This window comes from Aulonocara sp. 'chitande type north' Nkhata Bay, linkage group LG8, assembly GCF_057382095.1.
Source record: "Aulonocara sp. 'chitande type north' Nkhata Bay isolate Kocher_YH1m ecotype deep benthic linkage group LG8, A_spYH_male_GT1.1, whole genome shotgun sequence".
Lineage (NCBI taxonomy): Eukaryota > Metazoa > Chordata > Actinopteri > Cichliformes > Cichlidae > Aulonocara > Aulonocara sp. 'chitande type north' Nkhata Bay.
In genome coordinates, this window is record NC_141351.1 from 9,646,352 (window position 1) to 9,670,841 (window position 24,490).

The 24,490-nt window shown below is 39.4% G+C and overlaps 1 protein-coding gene across 4 annotated transcripts in view; it reads left to right on the top strand.

Moving 5' to 3' along the window:
* Positions 1–481: 481 nt before the first annotated feature.
* The window catches only part of LOC147323172 (alpha-1,6-mannosylglycoprotein 6-beta-N-acetylglucosaminyltransferase B-like), a 48,779-nt gene continuing 24,770 nt past the window's right edge, over positions 482–24,490 (top strand). For 3 of the 4 annotated variants that reach the window (XR_015130728.1, XR_015130727.1, XM_086303379.1), the window contains exons 1-17: positions 482–615; positions 1,040–1,095; positions 5,079–5,194; positions 10,453–10,582; positions 10,673–10,821; positions 14,708–14,772; positions 16,198–16,371; positions 16,450–16,617; positions 16,717–16,886; positions 17,141–17,272; positions 17,712–17,845; positions 20,718–20,851; positions 22,063–22,218; positions 22,296–22,442; positions 22,583–22,699; positions 22,816–22,890; positions 24,279–24,439. Coding sequence is in view for 2 of the 4 variants with exons in the window: in XM_086303379.1 (XP_086159505.1) it covers positions 1,070–1,095; positions 5,079–5,194; positions 10,453–10,582; positions 10,673–10,821; positions 14,708–14,772; positions 16,198–16,371; positions 16,450–16,617; positions 16,717–16,886; positions 17,141–17,272; positions 17,712–17,845; positions 20,718–20,851; positions 22,063–22,218; positions 22,296–22,442; positions 22,583–22,699; positions 22,816–22,890; positions 24,279–24,439 (2,054 nt within the window). In the remaining 2 variants the exon portion in view is untranslated. Of the gene's footprint in view, positions 616–1,039; positions 1,096–5,078; positions 5,195–10,452; positions 10,583–10,672; positions 10,822–14,707; positions 14,773–16,197; positions 16,372–16,449; positions 16,618–16,716; positions 16,887–17,140; positions 17,273–17,711; positions 17,846–20,025; positions 20,131–20,717; positions 20,852–22,062; positions 22,219–22,295; positions 22,443–22,582; positions 22,700–22,815; positions 22,891–24,278; positions 24,440–24,490 lie in introns of all 4 variants that reach the window. The other variant, XM_086303380.1, reaches the window with a different exon arrangement.

The following is a 24,490-nucleotide window of genomic DNA, read 5'->3' on the forward strand; positions in this document are numbered from 1 at the left end:
CATAATCAGATTTGGTGAAACATACTTTTACATACACCAAAATCTGCGCCTCAAACGCATGAAATTCTATCTAACCCTGACATAGTTACAACATAACATGTCAAACTTACAATCTTTTCCCTGCATTGTTACTTACACACTTTCGAGTGGGCATTTTCTTTGTTCTATCACCATCATTATGATTTTCACTGTCATTAAGTTCCTTCCATCTTGTGTCTATAACATTTCATTTAGCACCAAAGCTTTGCACCCACTGAGCTACCTAAATAAGTTCCCAGCTTGTGTATTAATTCACTACTAGGACTTAATGTGAGCCTGAAAGAAAGTGACACCCAGTAGCGTGGGCTCCATTGTACCTCTGAAAGGCCGAAGCAGCACTCTGGGTATTGTCTTCTTTAAAGGGGAGTCTGGTTCCCTTGACTACCGCAGGATGCCTACCCATAGGCCCTGGGAGAGAGAGAAAAGGCAGGGCCAGAGACGGAGGGAAAAGAGAGCGGAAAGAAGTAAAAAAGGAGGCAAGCCACGTCCCGTCCTTAACTTTATTTGCTTTTTCAAGTTTGTGTTTTCAAAGCAGGCCAGATGGCTGCCACTGGGTTGGGTTGAAGGCCTACAGAGGTGAGGATGTTTCTGAATGTGTGGTTGTCTGTGTGCTGACTGGTTTTGTGAGGCAAACTGTTGAGACATCTCTGTGTATGACTCACACTGACCTACAACAGGCTGGTGACAGGCGTTTTTTTGTTTTTAGCATCTCTATCAGTCTAATGAACATAACAGAAATGCCGAAAGACCACTGGCCAAACAAGCTGGCGGTTTTTCCTGCAGGCAGCAGCATTACTCTGACATCTATTTATGCCTGTAAAATTTGTTGATGGAGTTTAGCTGGAAAGTGTGCCCATTAATTTGCAATTTTAAAAAGAAAAAGTACAATGGTTTTCTGTCACTTCAATCCAAATTAGTTAATAAGAAATGTAACCGTACCACTTTTGCAGTGTAGTGCATGTTTAATTTATTGGAATTTCTAATGTTATTACTTCGACAGTGACATCCTACTCCCTGTAAACTGAGGGCCATGCGCGTCACACTGCGGCCTCGTAGGTAAGCCCCAGTCTCGTTATAGCTCACAGTAGAAAAACAGGTCACATATTGCTTTTCTTCCTTTGGCTGCCTGAAATTGTCATTTTCATTTTGACAGCTAATTGTTTAGCTGGTTTTAGTGCATAACTGGATCTCCCCAGCATGTGATATCACCAGCAGTAGGCCAACCATTACTCAGTAACTTGTTTTAACATGATTTCTCCTGTGAGGCTTTTGAGCCGTTCAGCTCAAAGTTTGTGATGAGTGCACTGACAATTTTGATGAAATGCAACTGAGTGGAAAATAATTTGATCTGGATCTGAATCTGGAGCTTTATAGGCACTAGGAGAGCCCTCAAAGTTATTGTGTGGGCATTTGAGCCTGGCTATGCAGTATGTTTTCGGGTTAGGGTGAATACTTTTACTGGCCTGATGAAAGTGAGAGAGAGTGATGGCTCTCTAAGCCCCAATTAAATCTTCAAATACTTGTTTTTACACGCCAGAGTCCCCTCACTTGAAGTCATGGAACAATTTAGCTCTCCACATTCACTAAATGAATTTAGTGAAAGGCAAAGTCCGCCTGTGTGTGTTTTTTTAATCGCATCAAGGTTACTACTAAAACCAAATTTATAAAGTTTAAAGGACATTTAACTGGTTGGGCATGGTGAAAACTAATTTTAAAAAGTGATGTTTTATTTCCTGCAAGATGCATGGCCAATAAATAATAAAAATAAACAATCAAAGGAAATAATAACAACAAGATGGTGTTGATTTTACTGCAGCAAATGGTGTCTTGTCAGACAGGTTCTCTTTGGGGGCATTTTTAGAGATTAAAGGCAAAACTACACCCTCAACCATTTGAAAAGACGTGAATTATGATTTGATAACAAAATACACCTATATATAAAATTAATATTTTAGAGGTAGTTCAATACTATGCAAAAGTATTTAACTACCTCTCACTTCTTTATATATTGCTTTCAAGGAGCCAGACTTTACCATCAGATTTGATCCACCATCTGGAAAAAGTCTAATTATCAACAGCTTAATTTTTCAACAATGTAGTAAAAGTATATCTAGATAGAAAATCACAACGAAACTCATGAACTGGCCTGCCAAAGCCCAGAGTGGGATCATCTCATCTTTTCAGTGTAGTAAAAGAGTATTTGTCTGTTATCACAAAGGCTTGATTGTACTTCTTGCTGCCAAGGTTGACACAACCAATTATTAGGTTTAGCTGCCAGCTACTTTTTCACATACGGCAGGTCGGTTTGGATAACTTTTTTCTCATAATAAATGAAATCATCATTTAGAAACTGCATTTTGTATTTATTCCGGTTATCTTTGTCTATTATAAGAATTTGTTTAAGGATTTGTAACATGTAACTGTGACAAATATATGAAAAAAAAGAAAAAGAAAACACAAATGAGGAATGATTTGAATTTGATTTGAAACATTTTCTATTTTCTACGTCTGCGACTTCAAAGTAAAGGTTGCAGACATGTAAACATACAGAAACACATGATTTTACTAGCTGCACAATCTTTACAAGCTTTGAACTATTACAGTCATGCAGTTAGCTTGTAAGTTATTGCAGGGTCCCATGTCCTCTCTCATTGTCTCTGCACCCAAAGGAGCCCTGTCAGGCCAGTAATAACATGTTGACAATCAGCTGAGCAAACAAAGATGAAATGACATTATGATTTTCTCTGTGCATCACAAATTAAAGCCAGTGTAGCACTCAATATTTGATGCTCAATGCCAGCAAAACTATTTTAAAATGCTCTTTGTGAATAGAATTTTTGTTTGGTCAAGACATCCTCAATATATTACGCTGTTTCACTCTGAACTCTTTAAGCATCATCATCAGTATTTATGGCAACATACAGTCGCTATTTTCACAGTTAGAGGGCTGTCTAACTGAGGTTCTGACAATGAAAAATGCTGCTTTAGGTCACCCAGTTACTATATACTCAGTCCACATGCCCAAACTCAAGAAGTAGAGGGTTCTTGTTTAACTTGTCATAATAGTCAGTGTTAAAAATATCACTGTAACCTACCTCCTTTGGTCAACTAGCAAGATGTATGTATGGTGACGTAGGGCAACTGACCTCTTTTTTCATGTATGTGTACAGTTGTGGTGAGAAGTCTACAACTGTCAGAAGGACTATTATAAATTTACACAAATCTTTTAATAGGTTTACGGTTCTACAGTGTCTTTTAACTTCACTGGACCAAGGCCTATTAACTTCTCATTAGCGATCATGGTGGACTACAACTGGTAGTGTTTCTTTGCAAGCATAAAAAGGATTTATTCACCAGCCCTCACTGGATTGACTCAGAACTTTGGGAAAGTCCAAAGAAACTTGGTGAAGAGCTTGGTGAAGAGCTAAGAAACAGAATTGTAGATTTATACAAGTTGGAGCCATTTCTAAACAACTGCGGATTCCAAGGTCATAATTCAGACAGTTATACGTAAGCACAAGTTATTCAGATGTGTCACCACAAAACAAAATACACCTATATATAAAATTAATATTTTAGAGGTAGTTCAATACTATGCAAAAGTATTTAACTACCTCTCACTTCTTTATATATTGCTTTCAAGGAGCCAGACTTTACCATCAGATTTGATCCACCATCTGGAAAAAGTCTAATTATCAACAGCTTAATTTTTCAACAATGTAGTAAAAGTATATCTAGATAGAAAATCACAACGAAACTCATGAACTGGCCTGCCAAAGCCCAGAGTGGGATCATCTCAAGACAGAAAAAAAGAAAAGAAAAAGCCTGGATAATGATGAATGAAAACTACTTAATAAAATTACATGAAAGATGCCTAAGAGAGTTCAAACTGTGTGAAGAATAAATGTGTTCATACAAAATGACCATGCATTTGCCTGATATACTGTATTTCCATGTAAACTGCATCACCTATGTCCCATTATCCAAGCAATGTATAAAAATGAGGGATAGCTTCTGACTTTAACGCTGTATTGTATTCAATTACATTCTTTGGCTACGTCCACACGTACACGGGTATTTTTGAAAACGGAGATTTTCCGTTTTCGTTTTAAAAAATAATCCCGTCCACACGTAAAGGCAGAAATGAAGGAAAACGCTGCTAGGAACATGCCAAAGCAGCAGGTGGCGCTATATTCCTAACCGTGTAGAAATGTTGGCCAATCAGAAGTCTAGAAGCCTCAGTGGGAAAAAGTAAACAAAGCTGGAGAGTAAATGTGTGTATATATGTAAGCATTTAAACACTGCAGAGAGTACAATTAACAGTATTGTAGAAATTCATTTCACCGAAACAATAACGTGGCGCACACTGTGACGTCAAAAAAGGCGCACATCTTTGACGCTGCGTTTTCTCCGTTTTTCTCGTCCACACATAAATGCAAAAACGGAGTTTTAGAAAATATCCACCCTGGCCGGAGTTTTTAAAAATCTCCGTTTTCGTGTGGACGAAAGGTGCAAACACATAGAAAAATCTGCGTTTTCAAAAATACCCGGGTACGTGTGGACATAGCCTTTGTCAGTTTAAAAACGCAGGCTATGGGGTAGCTGAAATAGTTAGCTTAAACTGTCTGCCAAAGGTAGACTTATCATCAAGCAACAACAACTGCTAACAAAAGTAACAGGTAAGTAGGCTTAACCTAAAAGAAACGGGATATTAAAGTAATAAAAACGGCTTAAATAATTATCTAAAACGAGTAGCTAATAGGTAAAGCTAGCAATAATGTTAAAATTGTGTTAGCATATAGTTTAAAGTTAAAACTAGTGGAAGAGTTAGAGTCAAAGTAAACCCACTCACAGGTAGGACAAAGTCTACAATGGCTTCTACAGTGTGTCAACATAAAACACAACACTGAATAACATCCAGTTTCAAATAAGGATACATGAGCCTATTTTGCTGGGCTGTGGAGGTACATCACACCAAAAAAGGCTTGGTGACCACTGATTGTTCTGTAGAGTGTTTCTTTGTGTATTGTGCCCTCTAGTGGCTGCCTGGTGCTGTGTCTGTGCCTGTCTGTGGTCACCCTGCTGTTACAGAGCCTGTGGGTGCCACTGGAGATGACCAGAGATGATCCTGCAGGGAGCTCACCCGAGGATCTGGGTAACTCATACACACGAACACACAGTTTAGTTTACAAGTGGATTTAGTTTCCTATTAAAACTTTTCTGAAAATGCAAAAATGGTAATACATTAGCGCGCACCCACATTACCATAGTTTTGGGCAACAGTGATTATGAAAGAAGCTCTTTGTGTGCAGAGATTAAGATCTGACCTGACTGATTTGCCAGTGTTATATGAAGATTTGTACACAGTTCCCGGTGGGCCCTCCCAGGCGTCTGACAGTTGTGGGTTTGTGGCCAATCCCAAAATCATTTGTCTGGCTAAACTGTTTCTCTAAAGGAAGGCATTTAAGATGGTGTAGACAAGGTTGTTTGGGAAGGTTTCTTAATTCACTTCACTTGACTTATATGAAGTGTGGTAATGCCACACATAGGAATACATTTATACATAATATGCTTCTACAGTGAATAAAAATAGCTGTCTTGTGAGGATTAGTAACCAAATATATACACTTAACATAAGAAAGAGCCAGCTCTTTTGTGAAAGACTTGAACAATGTGCCTATCAGTGAATCGGTTTCAAAATGCAACCACAAAAGATGATACTTGTCTAAACATTCCGATGCTTTTCGTCTCAAATTCTAGGAAAATTGTTTTTAGCAGACAGTATAACCCACTCCTGCATTTAAGCCACTGACACACACAGCCACAATTGCTTTGTGCTCTGTGGGACCCACCAGAAGTTGTGTACAAAGAGCCACCCAGCAGTAGTTGTACTGGAAAAAATACCACATGGGAATATGGCCTGTATTTATATAGCGCTTTACTAGTCCCTAAGGACCCCAAAGCGCTTTACATATCCAGTCATCCACCCATTCACACACTGGTGATGGCAAGCTACATTGTAGCCACAGCCACCCTGGGGCGCACTGACAGAGGCGAGGCTGCCGGACACTGTTGCCACCGTGCCCTCTGACCACCACCAGTAGGCAACGGGTGAAGTGTCTTGCCCAAGGACACAACGACCGAGACTGTCTGAGCTGGGCCTCGAACCGGCAACCTTCCGATTACAAGGCGAACTCCCAACTCTTGAGCCACGATCGCCCCACGATAGCTGTACACAATTAATCCAGCTCCCATTTATCACCAAACATTCATCTCTGTGGAAAATCTGCAGTTTTGCAAAGTTATTTGATATATTAAATCTTAAAATGATGCCCGATTGCACTGATATCGTATTATGAAAATTCAGGATTTCTTATTTTTTGCACATTTGTCACACTTACAGTTTTCTGATCATCAAACACATTTAATATTAGACAAAGATGACCCGAGTAAATACAAAATGCAGTTTTTGAAGGATGATTTCATTCATTCATTTCCTACCTGCCCTTTGTGGAAAAAGTAATTGCCCCTCCTATTAAATTATGAAATAACGGTAATTAACCACATTGTTTTGGAAAGCTGAGTTCAGTTTCACTTTCCACACCGTGACCTGATTACTGCCAGACCTGCTGATTCAAGAAATCACTTAAACAGAACATGTCTGACAAAGTGAAGCAGGCTAAAAGAGCTTGAAAATCAACACATCATGGTACGATTTAAAGAACGAACAGAGAGGCAAAGACATTGACATCCAATAGGCTGCAAGAGCTTACAAAGGCTTTCTAAGGTTTTGGGACTCCTGTGAACGACAGCGAGAACCATTATCCAGAAATGGAGAAAACTTGGAATAGCGGCAAATCTTTCCAGGAATACCAACCAAAATGACTCCAACAGTGCACTGACAACTCATCCAGGAGGACACAAAAGGACCCAGAAAAACATCTGAAGAACAGCAGGCAGGGAGAAAAGTGATGATTCTAAGGGGGCTTGACTGACAGGGGGCCTATAAAAGCGTAGATGTTTGGTTCACAAAGTATTTATGAACGCGTTTGTTTTCTAGCATTAGTTTTGCTTTTTGGGGATTTTTTTTGGCAACAAGGAATAAAATCCAGTGAGCCCCTGACCCAGCGTTTGATCCCTTTGGCATCTCTGCTCCAATTTCCAAGTGTGAACTCTTAGATCCAACCTTCTGAACTGCTTATCTCGCAGAGGCTTATTTTTGATGCACATAATTGATTGAACCATCAATTCTGCGATCTACCAGGAAATCCTGAAAGACAACGTCTGGGGAGCAGTTTTTGCCTTTGAGCTCAGTGGCACTTGGGTTAAGCAGCAGGACAATGATCATATGCAAGTGCACCTCTGATTGGCTAATGGAGAGACCCAGTCAATTCTGTACTTCAACCCCAGTAAGATACGTTAGTATGATGACAACAGGCCTAAAAACCCTCCACTGTGGCTAAATTAAAACAATTCTGCACAAAAGAATGGGCCAAAATTCTTTTTCAGTGTAGTAAAAGAGTATTTGTCTGTTATCACAAAGGCTTGATTGTACTTCTTGCTGCCAAGGTTGACACAACCAATTATTAGGTTTAGCTGCCAGCTACTTTTTCACATACGGCAGGTCGGTTTGGATAACTTTTTTCTCATAATAAATGAAATCATCATTTAGAAACTGCATTTTGTATTTATTCCGGTTATCTTTGTCTATTATAAGAATTTGTTTAAGGATTTGTAACATGTAACTGTGACAAATATATGAAAAAAAAAGAAAAAGAAAACACAAATGAGGAATGATTTGAATTTGATTTGAAACATTTTCTATTTTCTACGTCTGCAACTTCAAAGTAAAGGTTGCAGACATGTAAACATACAGAAACACATGATTTTACTAGCTGCACAATCTTTACAAGCTTTGAACTATTACAGTCATGCAGTTAGCTTGTAAGTTATTGCAGGGTCCCATGTCCTCTCTCATTGTCTCTGCACCCAAAGGAGCCCTGGCAGGCCAGTAATAACATGTTGACAATCAGCTGAGCAAACAAAGATGAAATGACATTATGATTTTCTCTGTGCATCACAAGTTAAAGCCAGTGTAGCACTCAATATTTGATGCTCAATGCCAGCAAAACTATTTTAAAATGCTCTTTGTGAATAGAATTTTTGTTTGGTCAAGACATCCTCAATATATTACGCTGTTTCACTCTGAACTCTTTAAGCATCATCATCAGTATTTATGGCAACATACAGTCGCTATTTTCACAGTTAGAGGGCTGTCTAACTGAGGTTCTGACAATGAAAAATGCTGCTTTAGGTCACCCAGTTACTATATACTCAGTCCACATGCCCAAACTCAAGAAGTAGAGGGTTCTTGTTTAACTTGTCATAATAGTCAGTGTTAAAAATATCACTGTAACCTACCTCCTTTGGTCAACTAGCAAGATGTATGTATGGTGACGTAGGGCAACTGACCTCTTTTTTCATGTATGTGTACAGTTGTGGTGAGAAGTCTACAACTGTCAGAAGGACTATTATAAATTTACACAAATCTTTTAATAGGTTTACGGTTCTACAGTGTCTTTTAACTTCACTGGACCAAGGCCTATTAACTTCTCATTAGCGATCATGGTGGACTACAACTGGTAGTGTTTCTTTGCAAGCATAAAAAGGATTTATTCACCAGCCCTCACTGGATTGACTCAGAACTTTGGGAAAGTCCAAAGAAACTTGGTGAAGAGCTTGGTGAAGAGCTAAGAAACAGAATTGTAGATTTATACAAGTTGGAGCCATTTCTAAACAACTGCGGATTCCAAGGTCATAATTCAGACAGTTATACGTAAGCACAAGTTATTCAGATGTGTCACCACTTTGCAAAGGTCTGGAGGAAGACTCAAACTGTCACCCTTAGATGAGAGGAAATCAGTTAAGATAGTTAGGAAAACCCCATGAACCAGGAAGGTTCAAGTCTGCCATGAATGGGAAACTGCTGGAACACCAGCGTCACCGTCAACACTGAAATGAATCTTACTGAGAAGGTGCAGACCAAAAAATCAACACCATTGACCTCGACTGAAGTTTGCGTCTGCCTACGGGGACAAGCCTCCTGTAGAAAAGTTTGATGGTCAAACAAGTCAAAAAATTGAGCTAGTGGTCACAATGACATGAGGTATGTTTGAAGGTATAAAGGTGAGGTTTTCAAATTTAAGAACACTACAGCAACTGTCCAGCATGATGGTGGTGGTAGCGCGGTGCTTCGGGGCTGTTTTGCTGCCAGTGGTACTGGTGCATTGCACGAAGTGGATGGAGCAGTTAAAAAAAGAGGACTACTTCCAGATTCTTCAACTACACCTCACATCAACAGTTAGAAGATTGGAGCACATAGAAACACAAGTGGGTGTTCCAACAGGACAATGATGCCAGACACACAACAAAACTGGTTCTGGAACGGCTAAAGAAGGATAACATTAAGCTGCTGGAATGGTGTTTCCAAAGCGCCGAATTCACCCCTGTTAAAAATTTGTGGACAACACTTAAAAGCTGGATCCATTTCAGGAAACCAAACAATTCAAATCAACTATACTAATTCTGCCTTGCAGAGTGAACTAATTATGCCATAAATATCTGCTCGAGGTGGAACTTGCTATGGGAAATTTAACCAACTATTAGTGGGGTTGTATGTGGGTCTTTATGTATACTTTGACCCTTTGACGATCAAAGAAAATTCAACATTTAAGTCAGTAACAGTTTGTGCTACTCAATCATATCTACCCTTGAAAAAGAAAAGTTCAAAGAAATCATTAAAAGTCCAAAATTCATGCCCATGAGGTGGGGATGTAAACTCCTAACCATGACTGTATATCACCTCAGAGACTTTTCTTTTTGCTTGATTATTATTATTATTGTTGTTTATTTAAATTTTTGATTTATTAGATAGCGATAGTGAAGAAAGACAGGACAGCAGAGTAAGAGAGTTTGAAAACATGCAGCAAAGGGCTGTGGGCGGGACTCAAACCCAGTCTGCTTCAAGTCCAACCGGCAAACTGGAACGCTAAAGAGCCTTTTCTAAAGCACGTGAGGTCAGTATTTTGAACTAGCGTGACCTCTAATAAAGAATGTGCAAGCATTCGCTAAATAGACTGGTCTCCCTCCTGGTTCATCATTCATTGTTGCTCAGTCAGGAAACCTTAAAGTCACATTTTAACCCACTGAGTTTGCTATTTCTTGGGGTTTATGGGACAAGGTTTGAGCAAATAAGTTTAGTCAAATAAAATGCAATAGTGCTCTTTGTAGTGAAAGAGTGTGTTTTTATGAATACCTTTATTTAATAGACTAATAATATTCATTTTAGACTTAATAATACCACTTCTAGATTACAACATGTGACATACTCTATGCGTATACTTTAAATTACAGGTCAGCGTGGGCTTAGCTTTCGTAACCTGGCTCTTCGCTTGGAGGCTTTGAATACTCAGGTACAGAGGCTGAGCAGAGAGAAAGATGGCTCCAAGCTGACCAGAAATGATCTCACTTTGCTGCTGCAAAGGTATTGATTTGTGGAGCTCAGTATTTTTAAATATAGATATGACTTATAGTGCATTTTTGTGGTCACACATGGGTTTCTGCTTTTTCCCAGCTTCAGACAGGACCAGCAAGGTTTGGCTCGTTTAGTAGAAAGAGAGCTGAAAAGAGTATCGCAGAGGCTTGATCAGCTCAGCCGTCACCACCAACACCACCATCAGGCTGAAGCTCCAACACCACTTGTTAGCCGTAGATCACACACAGGTGAAGTCCAGGCTTTTATCACTTCCAATATTTCTTAAATGACTTAACATGGTTTACATTGTGTTTACAATGATCAACCTCGATTCTCTTAAACTAAAACGATGATACAGGAATAGACTTACCATATGTGCTCACTTTTTTCTTGACTTCAAGAGACAGTTTTGTATTTCATTGTTCAGTTTGGATTTGTTATTTCCTGTGGGTGGAAATTGTAAACTTGTACGCAATGGTTTGGGCACCCATGAGCAAATAATATTTGCTTTAGTGGTAATTATTGAAGTAAAAATAAAGGGAATACAACCCCTACAATAACAAACAGACATTAAAAATAAATCTTTCTTCAAATGTAAACACATCAAAAATTGTGATTAGGAATTTTCTGCTCACTACAGCTTCAAAGCTACAATGAGCAAATTTGCTGACTCTAAACCTTGTTCTGACCAAAAGTCGCTCTAAGCAGCTAAAAAACAATTCCAGCTTGCAGTTTCTGTAGGAATTAAAATGAGGGAGTTGTGGTAGTCAAGATGAGATCTGGGAAAAAACTTCTGGAAGAAACTCTATCTGCTGAACCAAAAGACAAAGTAAACCCTGTCATATTCAGTCATATGCATAGGGGCTGTGAGAAGGTTTAGCTGGCGTGGACACCTAACTATGTGAATGTCATAACTTCAGAATGAGACAACGTATGAGTTTCAAATTTATACCATAGGGGTATCTACTAAAAATCTTGGATGAGTTCGAATCTCAGTGACCTTGACCTCAAGGTCAGAAGAAGTTTTCTGAAAATCTTGTGAATATTTTAAATTTCATTCAAATATTCACAGCACAGATGTGTCTACTAGGAGGCTGAGGGGTTGTGCTGGCAGTTGTCAGTGTTTTTGAATCGTCCTAGTGTCAAATCATACGTGTCAAGAATTAGAAGTCAGTTGTACAAGTCTGAAGTTACTCACACATTTTATTTTTTATTTTATTTTTGTAGAGCAGATAATGCTTTTTGTTTCAGACACATCTCCTCATTAGCCAATCATCACCTACACACTTCAAAAGCTGTCTGCCAATTTAGGAGGTCAGTAATTTGATCCCCAGCTCCCGCATCTGTACATCAGAGTATCCTTGGGTAAGGTACTAAACTCCAAGCACCCTGTAATTGATCCATCGGGTTTGCATATGTCCATGAGTGCTAAAAACCTATCTATGGATGCAGCTCATAGAGTTCTTTGCATGCTAGTTGAGAGTAAAAAAGTGGGTAACACTTTACAATGCAGCCCACAACTAAGGGGGTAATTCCGCTGTAATTAAATGGCTTTATAATGTATTTTATTTGGAATTGCAATTATATTTGCCTAAAACTACTTAAAGGCAGTTTCACTAGAAGGAGGTAAAAAGTCAGGTTTTTACAGGAAACAAAGAAATAATGATACTGTCAGTAACCTTAAGTATTACGTTATTCATTGGTAACATAGCGGAAAAATAAACAATATTTCTCCTTCTTTCAACATAAGTATTCGGTAAATATAGAGTGGCTTAACTTTGCCTCCCTTTGATTATTTTTAGATAAATATATTTACACTGTAATTTCAATTAAACACTTTGAAATCCTATTTAATTACAGGAAAATTGTGCCCTTAGTTATGGGCTGTATTATAAAGTGTTACTGTCAATTGACTATGCACTAAACAGGGAAAGGAAAGAACACTTACGATGGCCAAATCGAACAATTTTAGAATTCAAAAAAATTCAAGTTACTACTGGGTTTTTTCAAATCAGTGACTGAATAGAAACAAACACAGACGGTGGCTCGTGTGTCCTCTTTTGAAAGAACTTCTCTTATCTGCTGCACTAACAGCTTCTACATGTAGCCTCATCATAAAAGTCCTCGTGTGAACAACGTAAAGCAATGTCTGGATATAAAAGACTTCTTTGAGGGACAAATAAATGCTAAATTGTGCCATTTGGCCAAAAAAGCCATAGGAATTTGATAAAATAACACCTTGCAAATCTCCAAGGAGTGTGAGCTCAAGCTTTTGGAATGACTCCCACTGTTCTCTGACTTCAACATTATTGAAAATCTGCAGGGGAATTTTAAACATATACAAGACCACCTAAAACTATTTCAGGAGTTATAGTTATCCGCAGGACATTGCAGACAGAATAAAGACGGACTTTTAGCTTGATACAAAACAGATGACTTAATGGGATGCCGAAACTTTTGCACAACCCGAAGTTATAGTTACTTAACTTCAATTTTAAATTTGCAAAAAGTGAATTACCATTTTTTATATTACTATTTTTTCCATTCAGAATTTGTAAATTGTCAGTATACAACTGTATATCCTGTATATATAAAGATTCTTTGCAACTGAAATATGTAAAATCAAAGGTGTATTTTTTTCAAATAATTAATTATTAAAAATATATTCAGTATAATATTTTCAGTATAACAATCAAGTATATTTAATTTTATCAGATTCCATTAAATTTAACAATTTAACTATGAAACAAAATGACATGGAAAATTTACATATAATCAAATTATTAGTTAGTTCAAGTTTTCCAAAACCAAATTTGAGAAGATTAAATTTGGCTGACTGGGTCTCACTGAGAGGTCGGGCATATAAATCTTTCCTAGTTTAACTTAATTTTAGAGTTCCCTTCATTAGAAGCACTCCATTGTTCAAGATCCAATAAGAATTATACTTTTTTAAATTAAACTGTGCTTTGACTATACTAAATAATAAAAAAAATCCCAATAATTGGCTGGTTACTTACCTCTCTGTGGGTGCCTGTATCGGTACAGTGATCCTCTGAGCCAAATGTATGGTTCACAGCCTTAGAAAAGGTTAACCACACACTGAAATTAACAAGCTGTGATAATAGAAGGTGTGAATGGTGGGTCTACAGGTCAGTGTGTGTGCAGGTGGTTATGGGGGATGAAGTCCTTGAATAGAAGTTTAACAAGTCCCACATAGCCAGCACCAATCCACTGGGCATGGGGAGGGAAAAAAGTTTACGTTACGACCCTCCTGTGAGGTGTCAGGTGAGAGTCGGGTTACGCACGCACGCCAGTTAGCACGCGAAGGATTGTATGGGTATGTGAGTGCCGGGGATGGGTAAGTATGATTCAAAAAGTGGAATTCATATAGTTTAGGCCACACAGACACCATCACATGGATATGCTTGTAGACACACTTCTGTGGACATGCATGTCCACATGTGCCACCCGCATATTCAGAGGCACACACTTCCCACCAATACCAGCCTATTCGCCCCTCACCCTCTCCCTCCTACATTACCTCACACTCATAAAATATGTCTGAATTACCCAGGAGTCCTTTCACCAACTTGTCTGCCCATACTCCTGTTTTTGCAGAAGGTTTTTTCTTTCTTTCTGCTGTGCTCGTATAGCATAACACTGTTTTTAGGTGCTCATGCTTCAGCTCAGCCTACAAGTTTTCTTCTCTTTCCCTTTTTACTAGGTTGTTTTACACAGTTAAGGACTGTGTACTTTGGCAAGGCCAGCATGGTAAATGGGAATGTTTGGTAGGAGGCAGGTGTGTCAGGTGTGCGTGAGTGCATTCATTCCAGTTGATTGACATGGGCTAGAGATGGTGGGGGGTTTACGGGAAAGGGTCTCTGAGAGCACTAGTCTAATACCTCATACAGGCATGGCAGCACTATACATTGTGCTGATGGCTGCTACTCACTGTGCACATTTCAGTCAAGAGGTTGTATATCAAAGTTATTGTCCGCTGTTCTTCATTAGCCGAGTTGAGGTGACTCAACAGTATACGTTTTGTTACTGATGCAGGAATTAAAGAATAATGGTGCATTCAAAAGTGCCATAAAAAGGAAAAAAAAGTTTGACGGTTAATATGTTACCCCACAGGGTCCAACGAGAAGTGTCAAGTGCCAGTGGATCCTGCATATCCAGTATGTGCAGAGAAGGTGGAGGTGAGAAAGTGGAAATGTTTTGGAGTGCAAATTTAATTGGTGTATTGGAATGCTTATGCCCATATTAAAATGCTTTAAAAAATATATATTTTTACTATGAAGACATCCTAGCAAACATTTCAACCTTGAATGACTTTTGTCAATATCTATTTCTGGTCAAGAGACAAGACTTCCATTTCTAATCCTACTTAGCTAATAGATTTGTTATTGTATCAGCTCCATCCATGGCTTTATGACGCAATATCTGTAACTGGCCAATATGTTAAATTCATTATGTAACACAAGTGTTGTGCATTTTCTTAAAAACCCGATAATACTAGTCCTTGTAAATGGAAAACACGCTCTGTGGCTGTCCATACACAATCAAGTTCTAAGCAAATTAGTTGTTGCTGACAAATGCATTTAGTTCCTTCATTGTAATCACCTGATCTATACTTTTCTCTCTCTTCTCTCTTTGTGAGAGGGTGTGACTAAAGCTCTATTCTACTGTATGTGGAAGCAATGTCAAAAATTTGTTCATCTAAATGTGGAATCTTCTTTACACACTAAAGTTAATTGTGGAGTTCCACAGGGTTCTGTACTGGGACCAATTCTATTTACATTATAAATGCTTCCCTTAGAAGGTACACCGTATATTTTTATTGTTATACAGATGACACCAGCTCTTTCTACCCATGAAGCAAAATGACACACAGCAATTAGTTTATCTGCAGGAATGTCTTAAAAACATAAAGACCTCTAACTTACTGTTTCTAAATTAAGATAAAAGTAAGGTTATTGTACTCTGTTCTAAAAATCTTAGAAACAGTATCTAAAAAGGTACCTACTCACTCTCTACCTAAAGACGCTCTCTCTTTCATTTTTAATATAGCATATAGTTAGGGCTAGGTCAGGTGACCCTGAATCCTCCCTTAGTTACACTGCAATAGGCCTAGTCTGCTGGGGGCTTCCCATGATGCACTGAGCCTTTATTCTTCACTCCTCTGTTTTCACTATTTGTGCTTATGCACCATTTTGCATTTAATCATTAGTTTTATTAATCTCCAGCTCTTTTTCAGTGTGTCTTATCGTTCTCCCCTCACCCCCAACCAATCATGGGAGATGCCCTTCCTTAGCATGAATCTGGATCTGCCAGAAGTTTCTTCTTGTTAAACTGAAGTTTTTTCTTCCCACTGTTGCGAAGTACCTGCTCATAGGGAGCCACTGTTGGGGTTTTCCCTCTATTATTATAGAGTCTTTACCTTATAATATGCTGCTGTTGCGATTTGGTGCTATATAAATAAAAGTGAAATGAGTTCAGTTGTATTGAAATGAATGGCAGTGAAATGAATGTGTCATTTATGGTTCAGTTTTTGCAGTGTACAAAGACCAATTTTGATCAGGTAAAAAACATGTTTAATAACATAACAAGTTTCTCTGTGGCAGTTCCTGCAGGCTCAGTGGCAGTCAGACCCCTGTTATGCTTTTTATGGAGTGGATGGTACCACTTGCTCCGTACTGACTTACCTCAGCCAGACAGAGGACTTTTGTCCCCCTCGAGATGGAAGAAACCACTCTAGTCTGCCATGGCATCAGAAACCTCAAGCTCACACAAAGAAGGTAGCTTCTTGATGCGCCTGTGTATGTCGATGTGGAATGATGACATTTTCACTGCTTTCATGTTATAATCATTTGCAGGCTGAGATACGTAAATCTCTACTCCCACTGTATGAGGCGATCAGCAACAACAGCAGCCCAGCAATGAAGTTTATCCGCTCCAGAGTGGAAAAAATGTCTGAACGGTGGATACAGGCTGGTCTGAGGATGAAAGAGAGCAGCAATAACACAGTCTCCACACAGATGAGGGTATATGTATATGTATAAGTGATTAAAGTTTATTGAGGTATTTCATTTTATATAGTCGATAATCAATGAAATAATAATTTGGGACTTTATATACTTTAGGTGCTGCTTTATCCTGGTGCCCTATCTGGAAGTGTTGGCCAGCGTTTTGAAGCAATGGTGGAAAGAGGTGGTCCTTTAGGAGAACTGGTTCAGTGGGCAGACCTCAGCGCTTGCCTAACAATCCTTGGCCACAACCTGATCTTCAGCACCTCACAGCACCAACTTCACAGGTTACTACTACTAATTTTATTTATTTTGACATAATTTCATTAGTTAATTGGACTGAATAGGATTTATACTCTGGCATCACTGATATATGATGTAATTACAGACCTTAAAGCCAGTTTATACATGTTTTACACAACCTTGTGTTTGTCAGTCCAGCTAATCTGTGATTACTTTACACTGTAGTGATGAAAAGAGGGAAACAATATTATTGTTGTCCTTTCTAGAACCTGACTTGTGTTTGTTGTGATTAATTCAGCTTGATAGGTGCTGCTCCAGGCAGAGGCAGCTGTCCGATCCAAAGGCCCCTCACCTTTGACCTCATTTATACCGACTATCATGGCCTCGCTCACCTCCAAGGAGCCATGGGACTGGCTTTCAAGCATTACCAGTACATAAACAATTTTCTGGATCATATAGGAAGTACATTTCAAGTCCTTTCTTATGAAGACTTTTGATGTAGTCATAAATGATTTAGAAACTACCATTATTGTCATTAATAAAAAACCCACCAGTGATAATAACAACAATAATAAAAAAATTACTTCTGTTTTCCATAAAGTTGAACTTATATGACACGTTTATACAGCTTGCTTTAGTGGATTATTGTTTCAGTGTGAAGTAGGAAAACTGTGAGATCCTTTAGTCAAAGCAATTAAACATTTACATGTTGTTTTGTCCAGTTTTTATTGGCCCTGATATTTGCCCGACACATTCAGGGCTTTGTGAGATTTTAAATATAAGTATGTCACATGATGATTGCAGCTTTATGCGCCAAAACATGTAGTAATAAGTATATCAATGAATGACAAAAACAACAATCTTTCTAGGTGTCGCTTCAGAATCTTGGACTCATTTGGCACTGAACCAGCCTTTAACTTTGCGAGCTACGCACGTAGCCATGGATATAAAACGCTGTGGGGCAGCTGGGATCTCCAACCTCTACAGTACATGACCATGTTCCGTAAGTTATTTTGTACGCATGTTGATTTGTACCTATGTCTTTCCTACGCATGGATACAATTATCTTAAAATGCACTCTAAATATACAGTGGGGCAAAAAAGTATTTAGTCAGCCACCGATTGTGCAAGTTCCCCCACTTAAAATGATGACAGAGGTCAGTAATTTGCACCAGAGGTACACTTCAACTGTGAGAGACAGAATGTGAAAAAAAAATCCATGAATCCACATGGTAGGATTTGTAAAGAATTTATTCGTAAATCAGGGTGGAAAATAAGTATTTGGTCAATAACAAAAATACAACTCAATACTTTGTAACATAACCTTTGTTGGCAATAACAGAGGTCAAATGTTTACTATAGGTCTTTACCAGGTTTGCACACAGTAGCTGGTATTTTGGCCCATTCCTCCATGCAGATCTTCTCGAGAGCAGTGATGTTTTGGGGCTGTCGCCGAGCAACACGGACTTTCAACTCCCGCCACAGATTTTCTATGGGGTTGAGGTCTGGAGACTGGCTAGGCCACTTCAGGGCTTTCAAATGCTTCTTACGGAGCCACTCCTTTGTTGCCCGGGCGGTGTGTTTTGGATCATTGTCATGTTGGAAGACCCAGCCTCGTTTCATCTTCAAAGTTCTCACTGATGGAAGGAGGTTTTGGCTCAAAATCTCACGATACATGGCCCCATTCATTCTGTCCTTAACACGGATCAGTCGTCCTGTCCCCTTGGCAGAAAAACAGCCCCATAGCATGATGTTTCCACCCCCATGCTTCACAGTAGGTATGGTGTTCTTGGGATGCAACTCAGTATTCTTCTTCCTCCAAACACCACGAGTTGAGTTTATACCAAAAAGTTCTACTTTGGTTTCATCTGACCACATGACATTCTCCCAATCCTCTGCTGTATCATCCATGTGCTCTCTGGCAAACTTCAGACGGGCCTGGACATGCACTGGCTTCAGCAGCGGAACACGTCTGGCACTGCGGGATTTGATTCCCTGCCGTTGTAGTGTGTTACTGATGGTGACCTTTGTTACTTTGGTCCCAGCTCTCTGCAGGTCATTCACCAGGTCCCCCCGTGTGGTTCTGGGATCTTTGCTCACCGTTCTCATGATCATTTTGACCCCACGGGATGAGATCTTGCGTGGAGCCCCAGATCGAGGGAGATTATCAGTGGTCGTGTATGTCTTCCATTTTCTGATGATTGCTCCCACAGTTGATTTTTTCACACCAAGCTGCTTGCCTATTGTAGATTCACTCTTCCCAGTCTGGTGCAGGTCTACAATACTTTTCCTGGTGTCCTTCGAAAGCTCTTTGGTCTTGGCCATGGCGGAGTTTGGAGTCTGACTGTTTGAGGCTGTGGACAGGTGTCTTTTATACAGATTATGAGTTCAAACAGGTGCCATTCATACAGGTAACGAGTGGGGGACAGAAAAGCTTCTTAGAGAAGACGTTACAGGTCTGTGAGAGCCAGAGATTTTCCTTGTTTGAGGTGACCAAATACTTATTTTCCACCCTGATTTACGAATAAATTCTTTACAAATCCTACCATGTGAATTCATGGATTTTTTTTTTCACATTCTGTCTCTCACAGTTGAAGTGTACCTCTGGTGCAAATTACTGACCTCTGTCATCATTTTAAGTGGGGGAACTTGCACAATCGGTGGCTGACTAAATACTTTTTTGCCCCACTGTATGTCTCCAATGCAACCCTCTAAGTGTCCTTACAATGAGAGGATTAACAGCTAAGGTTAAATAAACTTCGTGCCCAGACGGAGCTTTCATTCCAACACCTCTCCTTGTCATCTTTCCCACCCTGCCGGGAGATGGAGAAAAGCTGGAAGCCCTGGGCCGAGAGCCACTCTTCATCCCTCAGCTTGGAACACTGTTTATTTGTCCTGCTAAAGGAGGAGGGGGGTGTTAGTTGAGGATGTGAGAAGGACCAAAAGACAGAAAGAAAACAAAACAGAAGAAGGACACGGTAGGACGAAAGAAAAGAATGAAGTTTGAGAATGTTTAAGCATTTATGCTTCTGTTTTGCAAAAGTCCAGAGGAAGACAGTTGACTGAAGGATTACAGGAAACAAGAACTGTAAACGCTTCATTCACTCCCAGCTTTTCTCCAAACCCCCACAAGCTGCATGACCATAGCAGTGTTTCATTGCATATCACTACTATATCTGATAGGTGTGTGTGAAGCGGTGAACCCAGACAGACGCTGGAGACAAGTGGAGCTGAAAAGGAGCCAGCAGGAAATTCTGTGCTGGGTGAATGAGGGGAGATTTGGCAAAGGTCTTTTAAACAAGTATCTTGAGACAAGAGGACAGCACACACACACACACGCAAAGGTTACAAATCGATGTTTGAACACACACCTTTGCTGGCACATTCCTTTTAAAGTAAATACTCATCTCTCACACCTACCTCAGTGTGTCAGAGGGCAGCAGGGTGGCAGCTGCCTATCCAAACACCTAACCTTCTTATATATGTGGAGTTCTCATTTCCTTCAGAGGATGATTTATGCTGCACAGCATGTTTTTCCTCTCTTGCAGAATTTTAATATAAACTGTTATTCAACTATAGTCCTAATAAGCGTCCTCGGCAATAGTAGCCTTCACATTTCTCTCAATCAGCTTATTCTTTATGTCATCTTCAGAGCAGATAGGTTCATAAGTGTTCACCGTCTTTGATCACAGTTTAGTTAAAATAATCACCAAGTTAGGGAGAAGTTTCTGCTCAAGTCTGTCAGCATTTCTACCAAAAACTTACTGGACTGACTTGCTGCTTTACCTTTTTCTCTCTGAACGTAGCTGAAGTTCAAACCCTTGAGTAATTATTTTTAGATCTCCTTTAAGTCCTCTTTGCTCTGTTCTCTCCAGCTCACACTCCTGATAATTCCTTCCTGGGCTTTGTGAGTGAAGGAACCGTTAGGAAGGGAAGCGAGCTCGAGCCAGTGAGCTACAAGAAAGACAGGATAGCGGTGGTCTATGGAAAACAGGACTACATGTGGCAGGTATGAGGACCAAAAAAAGTGCATATATACCAGAAAACAAACATTCACAACAAATTATGCCAAGAAGTCCTCTACTTGATGGCTATGAGAGGTTAAATGCACTGCAACCTTAGGAAAACACCAACTATTAAAAAACACACAACACAGCTGAGCTTGAATAAAACACAATGGCAATAGAAAAAAAAACACGTTGACATTTCCTTAAGTTGCAATGCGTTTGAAACCTCGTGGCCACCATATCGACTAGATCTTAGTTTGTACGTCACCCAAAACTCAAAAATACTTGTTAATAGACAGACCTGTAGAACTACTTATTTAAGGATTCATGTTTTGGTGTGAACTGCACTGGAGATATTGGGTATAAAAATGTCTGCCTTCTCTCGAGTACGATAGTTCTAGATGGTACTGCTAATAACTGCGTTACTAAGGGCACTAGCCACTTGAATTGTTGAAAAGTTAAAAGATAAGTAAATCTGAAGCTCCATGGCAATTGTTGTGAAGCTTTTGCCTTTATACCAAACTATGCCTGCCAGCCAAAGAAAACATGCAACTAGCAAACCTTATAGATGAGACACGGAGCATTAATGTCAAGTGTCTCATCAGTGGTAGATAGCTAGGAGGGGGGCAGAGGGCATCTTCCAGTCTACATGTTACCAAATATTGTTGAGCAAACTTTGGAAACACTGAACCCCTGATCTCGATGCAACTATTAGGTTGAGCTCACTTTAAAGAGCAGAAGTAATTCCAAGTAAATGGGTGAATATGGCTTATGTGGTGTGATTTCATTCACTTAGAGCAGAACAGTTAAATACCATACTATATAAATACCACTCCATTTATTTGCATGCTTGCCAGGTTGGTGGGTTCACTTTGGTAGAATGGAAATGGTTCTATTGCTCACAGAAAGTTTGTGGCTTTATTTGAGAAACTTGATTGTTATTTCTGTTTTTAAAAGGCATTTTTTGGAACTTTTTTGGAGAACCACAAGACTGGCAATGTTTATTCCGTTATGCTGATGTGAAGGCAAACATTTCTACAGCCGGTATCACCAAAATTGGGAAGCTTACACCAGATGGATAAATAGCGCCACAGGACAGAAGAAAATATTTATATCATGTATATTTTGGTTTTGAACACGCTTGAATTTCATGTACTCAGTGATCCATCTGTTTTTTTTTTATTGTTGTTGTTTTTCTGTGTGTAATCTCCAGGGTAAATATGAGTATGTGAAAGTGATCAGTGAAGAACTGGAGACTCACGCCACAGTCTATCAGCCTCCTGGACACACATTGCATCTGCCCAGCTTCATCAGAAACCACGGACTGCTGACTCAGGAACACTTTCAACAACTTCTCCGTAAAGCTAAGGTCTAATTAAAGCCGATCACAGTGTAGAAAGAGAATTATTTTGGATAACCTGCAATATTATAAATCTTCCCTTTCAGTTGTTTGTAGGTCTTGGCTTCCCCTATGAAGGTCCAGCACCTATTGAGGCAATAGGAATGGGATGTGTCTTTATTCAGCCTAGATTTGACCCTCCACACTCATCAGCCAGCAATGACTTCTACAAGGGCAAGCCCACCACAAGACAGGCAAGCAACTCTTAAATCATGGGGATAAAACGTGAAAATAAATATTTTATATTATCTAAATTGTTATTTCATTGTTGAATCCCAAATACTGGCAATATTTTATCAAAGATATAATAACAGTTTATAATTTTCAATCGCAGATCTCCTCCCAGCACCCTTATGCTGAGGAATTCATTGGTAAACCCTACGTATGGACTGTGGATGTGACCAACAAGAGTGACATACGCGAGGCCGTCAAAGCGATTCTAAGAAGTGAGGTAGTTTTGACTAAATATACTAAATCACAGTTAAACTGTATGCTCAGTACAAACATGCACACATATTATTTCCCCAAATTCCATTTAAGGTAGCGTGTTTATGTCTGATCTTGCAGGTGAAGTCCTTCACTCCTCAGGAGTTCACTTGTGTGGGAATGCTGAAGCGGGTCCTTGGTTACATCACTCACCAGGTACAAAGATGTAAAAAAGCGATGGAGTATTATTATTAGGTGGTACCCCAGCAAATTTCAGTCATAAATCAGATTTATGAAGTATGTTCTGAAATGTGTGGAAATCTCAAAAAAGAGTGCATGCCTTTGTAAACCTATCAGTTGACGCCTCGGTGCCTTTGTTGGAATTTTTGTGGTCAGAATTTTACACAATAATTTGGGGCTTTTAATTATTTTTTTAACTGTTCTTTCCAGAGTGGAATGATTGTACAGCATACATCGTTAATGACTTTACAAATGAAAAATTGGGTGCACAAGTTGGTAATTATTTTGGATTTTCTCTAATCCTCACAGGTTTTAAATTAGACTTACAGTCTCAGGTGTATACAGACACTCACTTCAATCTTTTAATAAGTTTAAGGTTCTACAGGGTCTTTTAACTTGACCAGGCCAAATCCTATTAACATCTCATTAGTGATCATGATAGCCTACAACTCTTTCTCTTTGCTGGCACAAAAAGGATTTGTTTGACAGTGCTCACTGGATTGACCTCAGAACATTGGGAAAGTCCAAGGAACTCAGTGAAGAGCTAAGAAGGAGAACTGTGGATTTACACTAGCTGGAGCCATTTCTAAACAACTGCAGATTCCAAGATCATAATTCAGACAGTTGCACGTAAGCACAAGTTATTCAGATGTGTCACTTCTTTGCAAAGGTCCTCAAAAGGGAATATGGGTTCAGGAACAACGCAGGAAGCATGAAGGCTCAAGCCTGCCCTGAACTTGAAACTCCTGGAACACCAACGTCACTGTAAAGCGATTTTTTACATCACAATGCTCCAAAATTGATGTATTCAAGCTTGACTAAAAATTTGCAGCTGCCCACGTGGACAAGCCAGATGTCATCTGGAGAAATGTTTTATGATCATATGAGACAAAGATTAAGCTATTTAGCCACAGTGACAAGAGGTATGTTTGGAGGAGTAAATCTCAGCCTTTCAAACCTAACAACACTGTATCAGCATAGTGGTGGTATCATCATGGAGGTCTACCTCCAAATTCTTAAACTTTACTATTGGGTCCTATTGGATATTCCAATAGAGCAATACCATAACATTCATGCCCATGATGAGTGCATGGAAACTTCTGATCACAACTGCAGTTCATATGAGTAAAGTATTGACAGAAAAAGATTTCTCCAGTTGGGGATCTATCAAACAGAATATTATCAAAGATGTGTGTATATGTGTATCTATATAATAGATAAATCCAGATTTTAAGTTAAAGTCAGGATTGTTTCCCAGGCCTTTGTTCCCTTATGAGCGTTAGATAGAGGAGCGATTTTTCAGTTCTTGCTTGGTTCAAACTCTAATCGTTGTCAGTTTTTTCCTTCTCTTTGTTATCATCAAGAACTTCTGCAGTAAATCTGTCCCTACTTGGCCACCAAAAAGTGCTCTGAGGGTTCACCTCGCTCCACTGGGTCAGTCCTGTGTGAGTGTGTGCCGGCGGTCCTCCCTCATGTGTGAGCCGGCTCTGTTTCACCACCTCAACACCCCTGCTGCGTTTACCAGGTGAGAAATTAGCAAACACTGACACATGCACATCTGGAAAAAGACCGAGGA